General features: G+C 36.0%; 1 protein-coding gene across 9 annotated transcripts in view; it reads left to right on the forward strand.

The window, feature by feature from the left end:
• The window catches only part of TBC1D32 (TBC1 domain family member 32), an 82279-nt gene that overhangs the window by 39025 nt on the left and 20908 nt on the right, over positions 1-22346 (forward strand). For all 9 annotated transcript variants that reach the window (XR_005264622.2, XR_003496472.3, XR_003496473.3 and 6 more), the window contains 4 exons: positions 5886-6008; positions 7742-7850; positions 8654-8747; positions 19350-19475. Coding sequence is in view for 6 of the 9 variants with exons in the window: in XM_027454613.3 (XP_027310414.1) it covers positions 5886-6008; positions 7742-7850; positions 8654-8747; positions 19350-19475 (452 nt within the window). In the remaining 3 variants the exon portion in view is untranslated. The remainder of the gene's footprint in view (positions 1-5885; positions 6009-7741; positions 7851-8653; positions 8748-19349; positions 19476-22346) is intronic.

Below are 22346 nucleotides of genomic sequence, written 5' to 3' on the forward strand. Positions count from 1 at the left end.
TTTACTATTTTCATCAGCATTGTAAACATGCCCTCATAAATATAATTGCATTTTAATAATGAGGTAGCTGCTGCATATGAAATAATTTGTTCCTTTTGTACTTACATTATATATATTGTTAATTAAGAGCATTTGACTTTAATGCTTGTAACACAACAGAAGGAGTATTGATTATCATGTTTTATAAAGGTAGAATGTATGAATCCTTATAATTCTTTTTCCGTAGGTCAACATGCTATTTGGATTGACCTCTTTTTATTAAAAAGCCTTATGATTAGCAGAAGGTTTTCTTAATTCTCCAAGATCTCATGCATTTCAAATTGAAGGAAGACTTTTTATTTAAAACTGTTTTCTTTATACGATTTATATCTTCTATTTAAACAAATTAAACATCCCATTTAGAAAAAGCAGTATTCTTTTAACAGTTTCATGTTTTTTTTTCCACCTTCCTTGTTGTACATCTTGTCTTCCACATATCTGTCTTCTGAATATACTTCCTCTGAGCCCATGAACACTGTTGTCTAATGTGTCTGATAAATCTTTTGATCACCAGCATTTGAATGACAAGGCTAGGACATCAAGTCCTGCAACAAAATTTGTGATGCTATTGGCTGGATGTACTGAAGAAACTCTTTGCATAATGACACGTCCTATGTCATTATGTATTTGGGTATGAAAGCAAGCCATGTTCATTGAGTTCTTTCTCTCAAGGGGAGAAAACGGTATGGTGAGAGAGGGGGGAATTGCATCTGATGTTTATTTTTACCTCTTACTCTGCCAGATTCAAATTCAAATCTTATGTTGGAAACATGAAAGACTGTGTAATCCTCCAAATATTTTATGCCAAGCCTTTTAAAGTTGAATAAGGAGAAGTGATTAATAATTAGTGAGCCATTTTTTACTATTTTAATTGTGTTTTCTGTTTAGCAAGTGATATGCAATTCTTTGGAAACCAGCCTCTTCCCACTGGAAGTGCATGCTGTGTATGGGGAAGACTTGATCAGTAGTGGTCACTGGAGATTGCACATACATCCTGTAAATTTGACACCTGTTTAATAATCTAAAAGTATAAGAGAACAGAGTCTACATTACTAGTGATGGGGAGCTGCAACAAGATTATGTTCATCTGCTTCTACATTACATACTATGTTAATTCATTATTTTTTTTTTGTTAGTTTGTATGCCAATATATTTGTTAAGTATATTAATGTAGAACAACTTATATTGAATGGAATAGGAACAGCAGATTCTGTGATTGGATTCTATCACTTATTTGTTGGTGTTTTGTTTTGCTTTTTTTTGTTTGGTTTTTGTTTTTTTCTTCATACATATCGGGGGAAATGAAAACACTTCACTTCCTGAAATTTAGAATCAGCTTCACTTTAAGTCCTCTAGGCTCGCAAGTGAGGCTCATGAAAAACATTTCTGTTTGTCTAGGGAGACTCTTACCATTAACAATCATGTTACATGTGGTTTGTAAATACATTGGAGCAGAAGTGCTCTTTTGAAAATCTTTTAATGAGGAAAAAGTCATAAGAAATACTTAAGTCCCTGAGCTCCCTTACTGGGAAAAACGTGACTACCCAAAAATAGTCTTCTTCCAGTGTAGGTAGTCTAACTTCCAATGGCCCAGGCATCTGAGGTGTAACTCAGGGTATTGATAAATACACTGTACCCACATCATCTCATATTTCTTCAATACCCCAATCAGCTTTGCTTTCAGGACAACTAAAAGCCTTGATTCTTTAAAAAATGATGTGTGGAGGCATACTCTATCTGCTCATTATTACTGACTTCTGTTCAGTCTGTAAAGGCAGCTTGTGAAGCTTTGCATGGTTAAAGCTTCCAAGTGCCCATTCTGCTGTAAAGCCAACTTGGGTTTTGGCTTCTTTTTGCTAGCTTTTCTGTACTGGTCTGGCACACATGATAGTAATTGCAACTCACTTTTTGGATCAATGTTCTCATTGGAGCTCAGGCAGTTACTCAGAGTAATAAAAAATAAATCAAATTGGTAACGTAGGCTTCGATGTTAAACATTTTAATGTTAATCACCTATGATGATGACACTGGAATTATTTAATGAAAGTTTTGCTTTGGGTTTCTATGTTGGTATCCATATTCATTTAGCAAGAAGGAAATTCTGCTACTGTAAAGAGGTCCCAATCCTCATTTTTCCCCTCATGTTTTGAATATTGATTTCTGAGAGAGAAACAAAGACCCATACTCTCTGTAAATGTTATGCTGTATATTTAAACTGAGCTGAATCATCCATGCCTGTATTTAGAGCAGGCAGTAACTGCAAGCCAAAAGAAAACCTTTTTCTGAAGACCAGTTTATCCTACCATTTTGGGGTTGCATCACTGGAATGACTTACTGAAAATGTCGATGCACATGTTTCAGGTTTGGCTAACCATTGTTCCCTGCCTGAACAGACATGTTACTGATGTAGCAGTATAGATTAATTCGGATGTGCCAGTTTCCTTTTTCCCTATGGTGCATGGATTGTTTCTGTTTATGCCACATTTTTTTAATATTCTTTTGCTCAGATAATATACTGTGTCTGGCTGCAATGGAGGTAATTTTCCTCACAGCCACTTATGTGGTGCTGTGTTTTGGATTTGTGCATAAAGTAGTGTCAATAACTCCCCAATGTTTTGGCTGACTCTGTGTGAGTACTGCTCAGGAGCAGGACTTTCTCTTTATCCCACTTCCCTGCAAGTAGGCTGGTACGCAGGAAGATAGGATTGAACACAGCCAAAACAGCAGACCCAGACTGGCCAAAGGGATATACTGTATGAAACTCTGTATATACTGTATAAAACCAAGGTGATGTGGGATGGGAAGTTGGTCTTGAAGATAGCTGTTGCTACGTGACTGTCTGGGAGCTAGTCTGCTTGTGGAAAGTGGTGTGTGATTGCCTTTGCATCACTGTTTTTTTCTTCTTCCCTCCCCCCCGCCCCGTCTTTCCTGCCTATCTTTACCCATGAGTTTTCTCACTTCAACTCTTCTGTTTTTCTCTCCAGCCCATTGGGGAGTGAACAAGAACTGTGTTGGTGCTTAGTTGCTGGTGAGATTCAACCCACCACAGACAGTACCATATCCTACTCTATCCAATAGTATATCTTACATGTTTTTCTGCCAAGGGAATACTCACAGGTATGCCTGAAGTGAGAACAGAGTATCAGATAGGGATTGGAAAGAACGTGTTAGGAAAGTAAGGACGAATAGTCTACGGGCTGTAGTGAGAGCTGGAGAAAATCAGAATTGGGTTTAACCATAATAAAAGATTGTGTGTGAGAGAATCACTTGAAGTTCGGAAAAAATAGACAATCAAGAAAAGGGGAGTACAAAGAATATATATATATATATATATGTTTTTTAAAAAGGAAACTCACAGGAAAGAAGTGAGAAGAATAAGATATCTTCATAATAGGTGCTTTTTAGTAAATCAGAAATTTATATGTGGTTTTATTATTTTGTTATTTTAGGTGAAAAAATAGGCAACTTAAGAACTGATTTTTATTTATTTTTATTTTTAGCAGATAGATTTCTGTTCCCCACGAAGGACTGACTGTTCTGCCATAATTCTCGAAATCATTATGATTCCATCTACCAAAACCAAGGGGATAGCCAGTTTACATAGTTACACAAGTACCAGTTAACATGCTTTCTTTCAGACTAGAAAGTGCTACTCTAAAGTAGCAGTTGTGATTGTAAGTTGAAGGGGAAGAATTCAGGAAGCACCCTCCAAGAAAGACAGCAATGACATGGGACAGGAAATGCAGAATTCAGAAACCAAATTATTTATCATTGCCATATTTTCACAACTATTTTACCTTTTTCTGAATTTCATTAAAATTTCTATAAAAAACTGCCCTCAGATGAGGTTTTATCTGTATTGCATTTTCTTCCTGGGAGTATAGTATATCTTACTATTATTTTCACATAATTATACAATCATTTGGGATTGGAAGGGACACTGGAGATTGTCTAGTCCAACTGCTCTGCTCAAAGTATGTTCAACTAGAGAGCATTGCTCAGGGCTGTGAACAGGCTGGTATACAGTATCTCCAAAGCTGGAAATTCTGCAACATCTCTAGGTAACCTGTTTCACTATTTCACCACAATTACAGTATGTAAAAAAGGATTTTCCTATATTTTGCTTCATGCCCATGGCCCCTCTCCATTGTGTACCACTGAGAAGGGTCTGGCTCCGTCTTTTCATACTCTATTATCAGCTTTTTATGTACATTGATAAGAACCCTGCAAAGCCTTCTCTTTTCCAGACTGAACAATCACAGCTTTCTCAGCCACTCTCCATGTTAGATGGTCTAAACCTCTAAAATGTCGTTTGAATACCCAAGCAGAGGCTGTTCATGTTCATGTCTCTTATATTTTGTCATTTATCCTACCGCTATCCCTTCTGTTTGACTATGGTTTGTTTTATTTTTCTGCTCTGCCTTGTGTACCAAAGACATTCTAAGCATTCTTAGCCATCAGTATTCTCCTGGTTGTTTTTGACTGCTGGAAACGTCAAACAGGTTCTTTACCATTTAAAGTCGTCGTACTTAATGGGAGAAATGGTCTGTCTTCGTAATGGCTCCAGTGCTCTTTTTGTGGATTTTTCTCCTATAATGCAATAAAAAAATATAGTTGAACTATCATTTCTTCTTTTGTGATTTGGAGAAGTACTGAGAATGAATCAATGTCAGGAACTAATTAATGTAAAATAAATAGAACATGCAGACATTTGAAATTTGAGCAGTTTAAAGTAATACTAAAAAAGCAGCAACAACAAAAAAGACATACTGTCATCATGTCTATTTACTCCTTGGTCACAATTGTTTGAATTTTCAGGCGTTAAATTACTTATGGATGGCCCATGATTTTTTGCTATTGTCAGTAGAAGCATATTGGGAACTACATGGAAGAAATGAGCATTGACTAACAGATGAAAAATTTCAAACAATATGTATTTTCTAGTTCATACCAAGTCTTATGTAAATGCAAAATATAATTCTGATCAGACTTAATTTATGATGAGTTTTATCATTGTGATAGAACAATATAAGAGTAACAACAAGAATGTTTAGTTGTATCATTTTCCATGAACAGTAAACCTTCAATGCAATTTGTTTCTGTGTTATAGTGAACAGATTAGTTTTAAAAAAATAATAATAATAAAAAAAAAACTTGGACTTGACCTGGCTCAGATTTATATGAAATATGTTGGATTAGTTTCACTGTTAATTTACTCTGAAGTTACAAAGCAAAATTGTGTGTAATGTGCTGTCATGCTGTTGTGATTATTGACTTAATTTACCATTTTTTTGCTTTTCTGAAATAAAAAAGTAGATTTGTTGGTTCTGTTGCATGTTAAATCTTTTATTACCTTTGAGCTGTGTTAAATTTGATAGTACAGAACCGTTTAAGAGCCTATTTTCTGAAGGAAATATGTGTTTTTATCTTGTCTCTCCCTGACATTGCCCATGGTAACCCGATCTTGAGTTACCTTACCTATTATATAATTTCTTCACATGTCCCATGTAATGTCTTATTAAGTCTGTGTCACTTCTGTGTTCTGTGATAGAAATTCAAAACCAGACTGAGCTGACCAGTGATTATTTTCTGTGGTTGTTTAGTGCACATGTAAAATTTCTTGGGAACCCGTTCCCTGTTTGCTCGAGTCTGTGACACTTGAGTGGCTAAAGAGGATACAGAACCGTTCCTGACCCAATTCTGTCTGTGTATTTTTCTGATACTGAAAGTCCTCCCCCGCTTCCTCCCTCACCCCATTTTGAGATCTCATAAACATGTTCACCTTTGTTTTATTGTGCATTACTGGAATTCTGACTGATGCGCTATCACTTCAATGTGTCCTGCAGGTTGTTAAATGTGCTTTGCTGTGAGCTTAATACCCTTTTGTTCTTGGAAACTCGCTATAAAGTATCACAAGTTTTACTAACTGCTCAGGAAGAAAATGTCACAGAAACTTCTGAAGGACCAGGGTAAGAATTGGCCTATGTAAATGTTATTTGAATTGTCAGACTTTTCTCCTGAGTATATATGAGTTCCTTAGTAGCTTTGAACACAGAGATGCTCTTACTGTAGTTAGCATCTAATGTATATAAATTTACTTAGGAGCATGTTTATCATCAATCTTAAATTATCAGAAGATACTTCATTCTTTTTCCTACTTCCAACTCAAAAATGTAAAAGTGAAAGGCAAGTATTTTTCTCCTTTTCATTTGCATAAATCTTGTTATTTATTTATTTATTTATTTATTTATTTTTAAATGGAGTGCAAAATTTGTTGGTGCAATTGTGCCTTTTGAAATTACTTGATGTTACTCTTCTATGTATATAATATAAAATAAGGGTATGTATGTATTAAAGGCATATTAAAGGCATCACCAGTACTTTGAATTTTTTTTTTATTTGTACCTTAGTCAGCTCCCCAACTTTTGTGAGATTCTATTGCTGACTTTTAAGTAAAATTGCACAATTTATCTTTTAAAAAATGAAAGTATATTTTGGGGATTGAAGTGGATGTTCATTTAGTCCCAACCATTTTGTCCTTTCTCTCAGCATGTTTAATGTTAAAAACTTAACTCTTTCTGTTTGCTGTATGGGACCAGTACAGAGCTTGAATCAAACTGCATGGGCTAAAATCTCAGTAGATAAACATTATTGTTATATACTATTTGAACAGGAGACCTATTGTTTCCTTAAACAATAGATACTGTATTCTAAAAAACTCGGTATATAAAAATTGATTTTTAGTTCCTTTAAAAAAAAAATTGTACCCTGAGGTACAAATTGATTTAAGACAGCAAGTTAGGTGTGTGTTAAGTTCTGAATAACTGCTTATTTGGGAAAGCAGAAATTGCTGATAGGCCAAAAAAGGGAACAGATTTTGATGCTGTTAACTGTTTCTGCCCTAGTTACTGAGCATGTGGGCATAACAAAGCCTGAAGTTTTAGAATCATAGAATATCCCAAGTTGGAATGGACCCATAAGGATTGTTGAGTTCAACTCCTGGGTCCCCAAAGGACCGCCCAAAAAATTAGACCATGTGTTTGAGAGCAGTGTACAAATGCTTCTTGAACTCCGGTAGGCTCAGTGCCCATGACCACTGCCCTGGGGAGCTTGATTCAGTACCCAACCATCCTCCCAGTGAAGAACCTTGTCCTGATATCCAGCCTTAACTGCTCCTGTCCCAGCTCCATGCCATCCCCTCGGGTCCTGTCGCTGTCCCCAGAGAGCAGAGCTCAGCGCCTGCCCCTCTGCACCCCTCGTGAGGGAGCTGCAGGCCGCCATGAGGCCTCCCCTCAGCCTGCTCTGCTCTGGCCTGAACAAACCAAGGGGCCTCAGCCGCTCCTCACATGTCTTGCCCTCCAGACCCTGTACCATCTTCATAGTCCTCCTTTGTACACTAGACCCTTCACCAGCTTTGGAACCCTCCTTTCTACTCTTTTGTTTCCCCTAATTGCTTAGATGTTTCCGGTCAGTATTAGATAGAGGAGTACAAAATTAGAGTAATACTTGCAGACATCACAAAACACTTCATGTTTCTGTTTATTTCTTTATGCCTATTTATTGCCCAAGTCATGTTTTAACTCTGCGCTGTGCATCTCTGAAGTTATTCTTGCTCAGCACAGTTTTCTGAATTAAACAGTCATTGGTAAATCAAAGTGGTAGTGATTTTTTAATTTTTTGTGTGTCTTGTTTTGTTTTCCAGAGATATTATAATTGATGGCCTATCAGTTGAGAGAAACCATGTTCTTGTTAGAGTATATCTTATTGGAGGACCACAGGAAAGGATTTTGCCTCAGAGAGTACTAGATAAGGTTAGAATTTAAAATTTATTAATTTCTGTTTCTTTACCTCTTATCCTCATTAATTGAACATTTTTTTTGATATTTTAGGACATGGAAAATTATTTAACATTATAAAATAGCAGTCCACCTTTAGCTTTATAAAGGGCTAACACTGACACTGAAAAAAATACGTTTTTTTTACTGCATGCACTGTTGGCATGTGCCTAGGACACTCCACAATCAGATGACGTTTTTGTATTGATGCATTTTAGTAATACTTTTCTCACTATAAAAATGAATGCAATTTGTCCATTTTTTACTTCTATATTTCTGTTTTTTCTTTATTACCTTTCTATTTGTTATATCATGTTTTTTCCATGCTTGAGTTTACATTTGTGGTACTTAATACTTGGAGCTTTCATCAATGTTCTAACAGTACAGTGTTCGTTAAACAGTTCCTTTAAATGTTCTACTTCTTATGAAGTAACTCTTACAAAAATGGAACACAAATTACTGTCAGCACAGGAAAGACAGCTAGATCAATGCATAAAATTGGAATTACAAGGTTCTTTTGTTTGTTTGTTTGTTTGTTTTAAAAAAAAAAAAACTTCCAATTTCCCTTTTGGTTGAAAAAAGAATTGTAACATCAAAACTGTCAGTGGTGCATGCTGGAACAAGTTTTGGCTCAAAGTCTTTGTGGATTTTGTGTCCTTTAACTTTTATTTTAGTTATGAAGTATATCATCTTGAATTGTATATAAAGCCTATTTTCTTATATAATCAATAGTTCTGGGAGCTTGACCTAATTTAATTTCTTTTTGGTCCTGTTTCTAGGGCAGTGATCCATATCCTTGGCCAATGTTTTCATCGTTCCCTTTGCCAAAGTGCTATCTTGCAGAAATTCCTAGGAAAACTGAATTCAGACAAGGTATGTACAAAGCACTCAAATAGTGTAGATGTTGAACAAACATCTGTCATTTTATTTTTTTTTATTTTTTTTTTCCATAGATTATGATCTCATAAATACCTAAGGATTTTTCATTGTTGGCTGCATTTGTAGCTAAGTAAGTTGGTTTGGTTTTCCGTGTCTGGCTTTGTGCAACTGTCAATCTGCAAAGCTCTGTTTACTAATCTAATTCCAATGCAAACTTAAAGATTAACCTTTTGGCTTGTCTCAGGTGGGTGAGTCATGAGATATATTTATATCGTCTCTCTAGTAACTGAAGCAAGACGTTATGGTTAAGCTACATATCTTTTGTACACTATTTTCTTGATTCAGATCCCCGTGTTTACAAAACTTGTTGGTGTGTGAAATAGACAGTGTTTAGGATAGTTGGTTTCTGCATTGAATATCAATTTGTAATGTGGGTAGACTAAAGAATCCTTTGAAGAACTATCTAGGCAAAGCAGTTTAATTCATACAGAGAAAACATTTTAAGATTTTAATTTGCATAGACAATGCAAAAGAACCTGGTGAATGAGTTATAATAAGTAAATTGTCCTTTGTATTTGTTCATGTTCACTATATCCTTGAGATGTTCTTATTAAACTTACTTGTGAGTTTCTTCAGCCAGTGTAGATTTTCAGAAGTGATAGAAGTTCTACATCAAATGAAGTTTAGATAATATTCTCTATATAGATATCTAGAAAAATAAAGCAGTTGACAAAATTTGTAAAGAACAGAATACTCTGATTCCTTTCTCTGATAAGAGAAAAAGCAGTGTAGTTATAAAAGAAGGGAATTTTATTTACTTTAGTAATACTGTTCAGGTTTCCCATGGTAATTTTCATAAGACACTAAATTTTTAGATCAAATCACTGTAAAATGGGTGCCCAGTTCTTTTAAAAATGTCTTCAAGAAGGCAAGTGGCCTTACTCTTCAATATTTGCTATATCTCTCAGAACATCTCTTGTCTTGTTCAGAGCAATTCTGTTGCTTGTCATTAACAAGTGGCCTAATGGAATGGGGTTGGTGTTTGTTGCTTTACAGGATGACAACCAGTTAGGAAAGCTTGGTTAAAACTTTTTGACTAAAAGTAAATTTACTAGAATTAAGTTTCAAAGATATGCAAGTATGTTAGATAGAGGTATGGGAATATATTTTATTTCAAATGGCATTTTTATATTATAAAATACTATACAACTCAAAAATGAACAGTGCATTTGGTTTCATAGTCAAACAAAACATTTAATGCTTTTTACTTGTAAAAAAAAGACACTACTGAGTGTGTTCTGTTTCAATTCTAATTTTTTAAAATGAATTATTCTTCATCAAACTGTGAATCTCTGATTTGCTGGGCTGAAGCTTTCAGGATGTGTAAGTTCTTGTGGAAAAAAAGCGTGAGAATGAATAGATCAAATATGAAAAGAATTAAATTCATAAATTACAGATTCTTGTAATTGGAAAAAAAGAAATCAAGAGCAAGATTAGAAAATGGGGTATATCTGGACTCAATTTTTCAACACTATAATATGACAGTGATATGAGGGTTCTTTCACAAGAGATTGGAACAAGTTATGATTAATATCTATGGGTTATGTTTGTACAGGACAGGAGATAATTGTTTGCAGTTGAAGCCGGTGAGTCCTTGAGTGGAGTGCTCTAGCATGGGTATAGCAGTCTAAGAAAAACAAGTACATTAGGGGAATTGTAGAGCAGAGCTACAAATCGTGCCTTTGAGATGTTATGTATGAATATAGACTGAAATCACAGTATCACATAATATTTTGAGCTGGAAAGAACCACAAGTATCCTTGAGTTCAACTCCCTCCACATAGGACTACCTAAAAGTTAAACCATTGTCAAACACTTCTTGAACTCTAGTAGGCTTGGTGCCATGATCACTGCCCTGGGGAGCCTGTTGCAGTGCCTGACCACCCTCTCAATGATGAACCTTTTCCTAACATCCAGCATGAACCTCCCTTTACACAACTTCATGCTGTTTCCTTAGGCCCTAGTATTAAGGAATAATTGCAACCGGCTGATACTGAAAAAGCAAAGGCAAGTCTCTCAGTATATAAAAAGCAATTTTAAGGAAGACAGTTAGCTCTTCCATGTCCCTGTGCAGAAAAAGTAGTTGGTTTATTTGGCAGTGAAGATTTGTTACAAATTAACTTAAAACAATTTAGTAGGATGCATCTAGAAGTCATGAAATCATCAGTGGAGATTTTAAAAGCAACCTCTTTGGAGTTGTATTTATTCAGCATTCACGTTGTATAGCTGTTACACAGCTTGCTAGAAAGTTTAAGACATTTTCGTTAGACATTTCTTTTTCAGTGCAAATAGCTGGACAGGGCTCACACAGACTTCATCGGTATGGCAAGAGTTCTGCTGCCATTCAAAAAATTGTACATCATATGATTGGGGATGTTTAAATGCTTGTTATATCCATCACTAAAGAACGAAGGCTAGTGCAGTTCTTCTGTGATTCCCTGAAGTTGGTGGTGTTCAGATTTCACGCTGTGATGTTATGTAACTTCTATGGTATCATTTCTGTCCACTTCTTGGGGTGCTTATACTACATGAATAATTAAAACTACTAGATTCTTAGCACTGCTAAAGAATGTACGATTTCTTTGGCTGAAGTGGAAAAGGTTTTAACTGTAGGTTTTATTCTGACTGTCCTGACCTCTTTTTAACCTCCCCTCTTCTTACCCAGGTGACATGGACACCTGAAGAGAAGTTTACCTTTCTTTTTTCCTTTCAGAATTGGTTCTTGTCTTATAATTGTGGTGTCAGCTGTAAAAAAAAAAAAGATGGAAGTTGCCTTTTTGAATGCAAGCTGAAATTAGAGTGAATATTTTGGAACTCGTATGGCTGTTGCTTTCTGTAAAGATTATGTACTTCTGAAGTCAGGGAACCGTAGAGCTTCGTTTTCACAGTCCCAGACCTGAAGTAGCTTATGAAAGTAGCAAATGTAATGGAAGTCATAGATAAAAATTGAAGTAGAATATTGATGGGTGGTCATTGAAAAGAACTTATTCATGCTGTGTTTATGATGAAGAAAATCCAAGAAATAGTTTGTTCTTCCATCTCTAAATTCTTCTGAAGTAACAGTGTGACCAGCAGGGCTAGGGAGGTGATTGTCCCCCTGTACTCGGCTCTGGTGAGGCCGCACCTCGAGTACTGTGTTCAGTTTTGGGCCCCTCGCTACAAGAAGGACATGGAGGTGCTTGAGCGGGTCCAAAGAAGGGCGACAAAGCTGGTGAGGGGCCTGTAGAACAAGTCCTACGAGGAGCGGCTGAAGGAGCTGGGCTTGTTCAGCCTGGAGAAGAGGAGGCTCAGGGGCGACCTTATCGCTCTCTACAGATACCTCAAAGGAGGCTGTAGTGAGGTGGGGGTTGGCCTGTTCTCCCATGTGCCTGGTGACAGGACGAGGGGGAATGGGCTAAAGTTGCGCCAGGGGAGTTTTAGGTTAGATGTTAGGAAGAACTTCTTTACTGAAAGGGTTGTTAGACATTGGAACAGGCTGCCCAGGGAGGTGGTGGAGTCACCGTCCCTGGAAGTCTTCAAAAGACGTTTAGATGTAGAGCTTAGGGATATGGTTTAGTGGGGACTGTTAGTGTTAGGTCAGAGGTTGGACTCGATGATCTTGAGGTCTCTTCCAACCTAGAAATTCTGTGATTCTGTGATTCTGTGATACATGCGGCAGTGGTACCTTTCTGGTTGTGCATTTTGGGTGTGGACTGGGTGTGGATATTTTGCCTCACTGGATCAAAAATGAAGCAATCATAATTTATGCTGGTAAAATTACATTCTTCCATTTCATGATGATACTTTCAATGGGTAGACTCAACTTTTGGGGTGTTTGTGGAAGGTGTGGACTGCATGTGTTTGAGGAAAATCTGTAGCGCTTCATTCTTTACAAATCTGCCCTGGTTTAGCAGGTGTTAGTTAGGCACTTGCCTGAGTTATGTACATAGCTGTAGGAAAGGATGTATGGAAAAATCAACTTGATGAGTTGTGCTTTAATGTGCATTAATTGTTTCAGCCAGTATTTAAAGTTGCAAATCTGTTGGAAAGCAGTGTATTAATGGCTCACCTCTGTCAAATACAATTTATAATGAAACTTCAAATTATTTCTACAGATCATTATGTAAGTGTGGAAATTAATTATGCCATTTCCACCTGTTTACACTGCAGCAAGATATCCTGTTGCTTTTCTTTTGTTATAGTTGTTCAATTACAATTTCAGTAATGTAATTTGAGGAAGAATTTTCAAGAGCTTTTCAGAGTGATATAATTCTTTGTTATTCAGGTTACAACTATTAAAAATAATGTGTTTTTTTTTTTTTTTTGACTTGTAATATTAACTACACCGTGGGTTATTAAAAGTTAAACTTTTAAAATGATATTCCATGTAATATTCATTCTTCTATTAGCACAGATCTGTTGTCCTTTTCTTCTCGTAGCTCTGCAGTTGTGACAGTTGGTGATGAGTGTGACTGAAGAATTGTGTCCATAATTTTCCTGCAATTACAGTCACTGCTTAGAGTTTTCAATGTCCATACACACTCCATCATACGTTTTGTCTCTGTGACTGTTAGAATTCAGAATCGCTATCAAAAATCTTCTGTAATCATGTTCTTAAAGCCTTTTAATGTTTTATCTCATCCGTTGTTCTGCCTTTACTTTATCCTCTAATGTGAATGGAACCCCCACCCCTGGTCCTCTGTCAGTGAACCAGCTGTGATAGCTTTCCTGTTACTTTCGTCACCTGCACTTTGTGACTTCTCCTCTATTTTATTTTTGGCAGTCTTTACATATGAGCTGCTTTTTTCCTCTTGAAGAAATTCTACTCTATTAATGAAAGGTGAAAAAGTAAGCGTACAGGCAAATCTGAAATGAACACAGATATTCCTAAAAGAAGGAATTCATAATAACCCTTGCAGGGATTTGTTTTCATGTGATAGTGCAATATGATATGGTCAGGTTATTCATTATCTCTTACTTCAGATTTTTAATAAGATACACATGGCTTTACGGATCTGAATTTCTTTGTAACAGAAAACCACTTTTGTTGTGAACATAATCAAATGAGAAGGGGCTTGTGGCATTTCTGATGTTTTGTAAAGCATTTATGAATTTTCCTCTGCTTTGCCTGCTTTAGACACAAGAATAATTTAAAGAATTATAAAGCAACATCTTTCAGGGAATTAAATCAGTTTAAAGTTGCAGGAAGTTATGGTGTGGTGGTTCAAATCTCACACATGCAGCTGTAGTGAGTTGTGGTTAAAACCCAGAAGACAGCAAGCACCACACAGCTGTTCACTTACTGCCACCACCAGTGGGATGGGAGAGAGAATCGGAAAAAAAAGGTAAATCTTGTGGGTTCAGGTAAAGACAGTTTAACAGGTCACCTAGAGACAGCATGACAGAAGAGGAAGGAAAAATATTAGTAATGATAAAAAAAATCATACAAAGCAAGTGATGCACAGTGCAATTGCTCACTACCCACTGACTGATACCCAGCCAGTCCCCAAGCAGCAGCTGCCTGCCTTGGCCAACTCCCCTGGTTTTATTGTTGAGCACAGCACCACACGGTGTGGGACATCCCTTTGGGCAGCCTGGGCCAGCTGTTCTGGCCATGTCCCCTCCCATCTCCTGGGGCGCCCCCAGCCTCCTCGCTGGCCGGGCAGCACCAGGAGCAGGAAAGGCCTTGGCTCTGTGTGAGCACTGCTCTGCAGCAACTGAAACATCCCCCTGTTATCAGCATTGTTCTCATCCTAAATCCAAAGCTCTTCACCATACCAACTGCTAGGAAGAACATTAACTCTATCCCAGCCAAAACCTCATGAACTGGTACATGTGGTTATTCTTTTAATAAGGCTACATTGAAAAACTAGTGCTAGCACAAATGAATGGAAGGGGTGGGAAAACAACCACACACAAGGAAAAGGGCGGGCCTGCAGCATATGAATTAAATAGACATAAGCTTCACTTCAATCACCCTGTTAAGGTATGATTTGTTGTTATTTTTGGGCCTATTTAATAGGTCACTATCATTGAGAAAGGAAGGACTCACTTATTTCCTTCCTCACCTTTTCTTTCCTTTCTCTTGTTTATTTTCTTCCTCTGCCCTCCTTACTTTCTCTCTTTCCCATCTTTCAGCAGTTCTGGCATTTCTTACAGAATAAACCTATTCTTGTCATTTATCTAGGATAAATAGTGAACCCATTTAGTAACGTAACAGAAGAGAGGTAAAAGAAGATCAAGATTTGGCATCAGTATGTTTTTAGAATGCTTCTAGCAATAATGTGAAACTCCACCCTTAGTAACATTCAGTAGGCTTCCTCCTTTGCTGAGGACTGTGTGGTGATTGGACTTCAGCTAGTCACTGCTGGGCAAGTTACAGTTACCTACTAACTTGTGAAATTGGGTTGGCGTTTATTTGGTATCATAAGTTTGTTGGAAGACATTTTCATTCAAAAATAAAATTAAGATGCGCTTAGACACAGTTTTTTGTGCTATAATGACCTGTTGGAGGAGGTGCTAGTCCATGTTTAATGACAAATTTAGGAGAAGCAAATGCTTTAGCTGGAAGAAAAAGAGTTACCTGTTACAGACTGTAATGGGTATATTAAATACATGGTTATGTTAGTATCCTGGTTGCATGGATCTCAAGCTAGTTTCTCTGTCAGAAATGAAAAATAAGTGTTGGCATGGCAGGGGTGAGTGGGTATTGAATACTTTACTGGAGCATTTACTCTTTATTTTTGTTACTTTTGCAGACCTTTAGTAGATACATACAAACATATCTATGTTTCTTATATTTGGTACATATTTGAAGTTGCATAAGTTCCTTTTTCTGTTGTTGTTTTTAATTAGTAAGTATTACCTTCCCAGAGAAACCTTAAGGCAAACACAGTAGTCTATGGTCTCTAGCAAAGTTTCAGAAAAGACTGTAGTACAGTAATATTTATTTCCTTATTCTGTTGTTGGAGCATAAATTAGCATTGCAAAAGACCAATTTAAAGAGCATTTAAACAGTATAGTTTTAGACACATTGATGCTGCTAGCTGTTAGCTTGTGTGCTTTTCAGCAGTCACAAAATAAAATAAAGATTTAATTTTGTATAACTTGCAGGAGAGGAAGAATATGATAGAGACTAACTGCAAAGATAATAGGGGTCAAATCAAGAAGCCAGGAGGAAGCAGCAAAGATGGATGGGCCATGGTCTTGAAATGCTACTTTCTTGAAATTATTGGGGGATTTTTTTTAGTAGTTTTATTTCCTTCAGTGGTATCAAAATTTCACCCTGGTCTCTGTTTGGTAAGTTGACTTCTTAAATCCCAGCTTGTATTTTCTGATCCTCAGCTGCCAAACTGAATTACTACAGTCCTTAGGAAGTGAAAACCTGTTTAACTTTTAGAGCTATGTTGCTTTGCTGTTCTATGATTTTCTTCAACCTTCACCTGTTATGGAAATGGCAGAAGAAGAGAGAAAAAGAACTAAGAATCCTGTTGATAATACTGTAAATCATTCTTTGCATTAAATTTTTGTACTCACATAAGCTGTTCTAAGCATCAGTGCCATGTTATTTGGAAAGATACTAACCGAGGATTTAGTTATTTGAGGATAACAAAGGAATTTAATGTTAATTAGTTTGGAAGAATTATTAATGATAATTAAGTTACTTTAATCAGCTTTTTAAAAAATACTATGTATTGTTTTAATAAATTCCAGTGACAGGGAGACAATTTGCTGATTATACATCATTAAGGTCATTAGACCAGCTTAAAATAAATTATATGCAGTATAGTAATTCTGTTGAAAATCCTTTAATCAGCTTAAAAGAATAAGATCATTTGAAAAATGTATTTTGATTGTAGAAACAATTAAGGTGTAGTGGAAAACTGAATACTGAAACACTATGAAGGTATAAAATCACAGAATCATAGAGTCATTAAAGTTGTATAAGACCTCCAAGATCATCTGGTCCAACAGTCCCCCCCCCCTCTTCTCCTCCCCAATATCACCCACTAAACCACATCCGTAAGCACCAGGTGCAACCTTTCCTTAAACACCCCCATGGATGGTGACTCCATCGGCAACCCATTCCAATGCCCAATCACTCTTTCTGTTGTTACTCTTTGAAATTACAGCAAGATTTGTAAATAGCCATAGAGTGGCTCAAATGCTTTTTGAATCTTTAATTAGAAGTCACCTTTCATGACAGAATTCATTTCTGTAGTGATTGTTTTTTTTTTGTTTTGTTTTATTTTACCCCAAACATAAAAACAGAGCAAAAGAAAGTTTGAAACATCTGAAGAAACTTTGTCATCATAGTGGATGCTTAGTGGTAGTGCAGGCTATGATCTTTCATAACAATAGGAACTGCATGATCCCGCAGCAAAGGGAATGCGCACAGTTGAAGTGAACTCATGTGCATTTACCTTGCTGCAGGATACCAACATTTTTCTTCCCTCTAGTTGACCACAAAATATTTCATAGCACTCCCCGGTGCTCTGGGAACCAAGTAGCCTGAGGAGAGATGGTCTTACTGATTGTTTCCATTTTGTAGGGCCAGTATTTTATGCTAGAAAACTGGGTTTGATCAGTCTTATCTTACATATAATTACTTTATAAAATTAGTTTGCATTTTAACTTGAAATTTGTTCTGCCTTCAGGGGAAAAAAAAAAAGAGTAGAAGAGCAAGTCTTTCACATTAATATTAGCATTTTTCTTTTTTAACAAATCTTGGATATGGGAAGAAAATATTTCCTCTTTGATTAACCAAAGCATATGTATGCATTCTTTTAATCAGTACTTTGTATGCATTATTCAGTGTGCAGTCTCATGTGTCAAGAGATGGATTGCTAGTATTCATTGTTCAATTTGAATTCCAAGATAGAAATTTTGGTTGCTGAAATGTTTCATTTAAAGAAAAATATATTCAGACTTTAAGTACAGATACCATATTGTTGAAAGCCAACTTAACATTTTCATGTATGATTACACAAGCTGGTTTTGCATTTGTCACTGTGGTTCTTCTGTTTTCAAACCTCTGTTAGACTCAGCCAGTTGTGAAACTTACTGGCTCAGTCTGAGATTGTTCTAGAAAAATGATAGAGTATGTGTAATTTCCTCCAACTTAGTAGAAAATAGTAATAATAATAATAAAAAAAAAAACCACAAACTTTTTAGACAAGAGAAAAGAACGTACATACTTACTGGTCTTTTGTCATTGCATCAATGCCAATATTAATATTGAAGATGTGTTCCTATTGTAAAGAAAGAATATGGCTTTAATAACAAGGTGAGAATAACAGTAAGGAGCAATCTTTGAAGTTCTATCTTTGCATTAAAAAGGATTCTTTCATAAAAATCCTTTTGTAAACTATTCCTTGAGTTTGTTTTATAAGCAGGCTGAACTTTTAATGAAAAATGTTATCTGATATTTTTGAGCCTATTATATAGCAGAATTATATACTGTACTTCAGTAGTGCTCAGGTAAAATTCAAGCATTCGGAATTCAGAAAATTCCTGTGTTATATTCTTGTATCCTGACAGCACCAATGAAGAGTCTGTGGCCCTTGACTGTGGAGTATGCTGGGTGCACCTAGGTTCTTCAGAGAACTGAGTGTGACATTCTAAATTTCTCTAAATATTAAAATAAATAGGCAAGGTGGCTATTAGGGCATGTTTCAGTGACAGCAAACATATGCATTCAGTGTAGTCTTCTGCAGAATTTTGTCTCTTTGCGCTAAAGTTGGGAAACACTGAAGATAGGAGTTCTCATACCATTGACAATCCAGTATATTTTCACAAAATTTACTTGATAGGTATGCCTAGCAATCTGAAGGCATACACCTATATGCCTTTATATCCACCCATAGCAGAAGCATCTGAAGGAAATCTGCTCACTGAAAGAAGTAGAAATTTTCTGAGGAACGTTGTTACTTTGCAGTTTATCTAGCATGCTTCATTTTGTGTTCAACAAAATAATGCTGCCACCTCACAGGTTTTTTTTTATTAATCCGTGTATGTATGATAAAGGTTCTTTGTCCATTTTTTCTCTTTTAGCTTCTGTGATGAAATTTTAGGTTTTAGTTTAGGTTTAACTTCTATCTTTAAAATAAGTTTCCAATTCTTATCATTTTGGGACAAATGAGGAATAAATATAGCGGAGTTATAAAATGTGCTTCAAGAACATCTTAAATGTTCAAAACTCTTCAATAATTAAAATAAATATTTCTGTTCTGTGTAAAGCAGAACATCATCAGTTTTAAGACTAGCTGTTTCTCCAGTTTAATTGTCATGGATAGGGGATATTTAGTTAGTCTTTTCTTTATTACGCGTGAGGTCTGCCAAAAATACCAGTTAATGATAAAGCTATTATATGTGTCTGTCTTCCCTGATACTTGGTATGGTTTCGTGCTTCTGAATGCATCTACTTTGTCTCTGTGGTACTTTGTATCTAGTAGCTACTTATTACTTACCGTAGTTAAATTTTAAACAAGTAAGAAAAATGAACAAAAAGAACCCAAGGTTGTCATTAAAAAATAACACTAGTTTAATTTCTTCTAGATAAAGACCTTGACAAGCTGTTATCACTCCTAAAAAATCCAGATAAACAAAGTGGGTGGGCAGATATTTGTAGAAGACAGTTCTGCAAAGTCATGAAAGCCAGACCGGATATCATCAGTGGAACAAGTAAGTATGACTTACAGAGTTGAAAAAAGCAAGTAAACGGAAAGCCATTGGTAAGCAACGATTCTTTAAAGTTTTATTGAGGATTATGTTATATTTTGAATGGCTTTCTTTATTTGCTAAAAGGAGATACGAACCTTCCTCAGACTTTTACATGTATGTCTTCTGGTGCAGCAGGACTGAAAGTGCAGAATTTCTTTTGGTCTTCTAAAAGAAAATAATATTTTCTTCTAAAAGAAAAAAATAGAGAAGCAGCTTCAACATTCCACAGCTCTAAGCACAATAAGCTCAGACAGAAACATTCTAATCATTCCTTCTGTAAACGTGCCATAGATTTGTGCATGCTCAGGAAATAGCTGCTTATTGTGCAGTTTTGCGTGTCTCTGGGTTGCTCAGATCAGCTAGAGGACCACTGATACAGTCCTTAGTCAAGCTAAGTCTTTTTGGAATAGTCTTTGCAGCCTCCCTGAAGCATCTTCAGCACATCAGGGCTTTCTCTGTATTTGAACCTGGGCTTTAGCAGGAAGAGAAACAGGCAAACCAACTCTCCCCCAAAAAAGATTAGATTTACATGGAAAATTGCAGGGCTGTGTATCTAGGCTTAGTGTATTGAATGTTCAAATAGTTTGTGTGATAGCAAACTATTTTTTGGGCCTGTTTCAAAAAACCCGTCTCATCCCTCATCCATCGGGATTTGTAGAAGCTTTTTATTTTGTTGTTGTTGCTGTTGTTGTTGGTTTTTAGCTCAAGAAATCTCCCTTATATTTTCCCAGTTGGTGTTGTATCAGCAGCTGACCTCTCTCCTGTCTGGGGGCAATCCAGCATCCTTAGTCCACTCATATCTTAGGAGACTTTAAACTCTACATAGGAGAAATTGAGGGTGTTGCAAAGATTATGTAATTATATAGTAACATTCTTTCATTTATAATGAGAGGTAATCCATCCCCAAATCCTAATCATTTTTGTCAAGCTTTGTATGTGGATACAGATAGAGATAACAAGCTCAGCTACAATTACTTGCTCCTTGGGGGGCATTCAGTCATCATGGCATGATTCCCTCAGGAATCTGGACTTAGATCAGGAGTATTCTTTAGGACCTATCCATCTACTTCTAAAATGTTCTCTTTTAAAAAGTGAACAAACAAACAAAAAATAAATGTGGGAAGGATATTTCTTTTTTTGGAGCAATTTTCACCTTCAGGCAGTTATTATTTTGGTCTCAGCAACCATTGATTGGCTTCAAAGATACAAAAAACATAATCAGAAGCTCTTGAAATTGCATCTGAAATCATACCAGAAAACACAGGATTTTTCTTTATCTTTTACAATGAGTTGAATGTTTAATGACAATAGAGTCATTACAATCAACACAGTGTTTTGGAATTCATGAAAAGTCATTGTTTGTGATGTTCCTGTGCTACAGCCTTTAGCAATCACTGCAAAAAGTTGAAAGTAACATCAGATCTTACTCCATGGGATGGGCGATGAAAAAGATGAATATTTTCAGTAGGTATGACTATTTTTTTCTCTTCAGTATCAGAAGACAATAGACTTGGTTATTTTCAAAATAACCCAGTCAAGGGTTGAAAATGTAGCTTATATCAAGACACACTTGACAGCTATCTGAATCGCAGCAAAGAGTATTTCAGTTGTCAGCACTCTGCTGTAGAAGTTAAGATAATAGTTACAGACTTTCGTTTTTGATGGAAAGAGTCTTCTGGATTCAAAGACAATGAAATACTATGTTTCTACCATTATTAGAACATCTTGCTACTTTTGGGGGTTGAAAATTACTTAAATTTCAGCCTTCCGTTGGTGCTACTAAAGAAGACTTGACTAACTTCAGTCTGCAGAGTAATCTTCTGTAGATTCTCTTTTTAAGTGTGTGAGAGAAAATTTTCTTTGCTGACTGCGTTTTTCATAGATTTATTGGACTGATCTATGGTTGATGGAGTTGAAAATTTCTGATGCTACTTATAAAAAAGTCAACTGTCCAAGGTTTTCATTCATGAATTTTTAACCTCTAACACAAGTCAAGAAGGACTACTGTTGACTCTTAAGAGAGTTCTTTTTCTTCTAAATTCCTTTGAAGGATCTGTGAATTGGTATAGAATATGATCCCCTAATACTAGTTACATTAGAGGATCAAAAATTTTCTAATATGTGCTGTGATTTTTGACCTTTTTGGCTTAAACCCCTCAGAGAAGTAATTAAATAACTTCTGGTTGTTACCTAATAAAACAGTTGGAATCATAATTTTTTAAATCAGTGTTCTTATGCAGTTTAGAAGCAATTTGAATTACCTTCCTTTTGTACATTAATTCTTCAAGAAAAAATAACAAAACAAATGTCCTGTAGGAATACAACTGTTTTATGGCATACTGAAATAGTTTAGTAGATTTCAAAGTTCTTCCATTTCTTTTGTATATGATTACACACTCCCAAGCTACAATTGTCTTTATTTTGGATGCGTGGATTCAATTTACATGAGGTAATTGTCAGTGTTTTAAAAACTTTGATATTTATACTGCCAAGCTACCATAATTTAAGAAAATTAACATCGTAAACAAATTGGTAGGCCTTGACACTAATTTTTGTGTATGGACATAATCTCTGCGTGAGATGTGGGCTATTGCAACAACACTGACTGTGTTGTACAATGAACTTTTCTAAATTTCATTTGGCTCCTTTTCCAATTAAATGAAAAATCATTTAGCCAGTCTCCATCTTTACAAAGGTTCCCTGATTGTGTCTACATGGCAGCTAAATGATTTAGTATTAAAAGATAAAAATTAAAATAGCTACTTGTCATTTCACATGAACATTCTTGTGGAAGAGAAAATGTCCTGTGAAAACCCTCTATTTCCATATTAA

Source organism: Anas platyrhynchos, chromosome 3 (assembly GCF_047663525.1).
Source record: "Anas platyrhynchos isolate ZD024472 breed Pekin duck chromosome 3, IASCAAS_PekinDuck_T2T, whole genome shotgun sequence".
Lineage (NCBI taxonomy): Eukaryota > Metazoa > Chordata > Aves > Anseriformes > Anatidae > Anas > Anas platyrhynchos.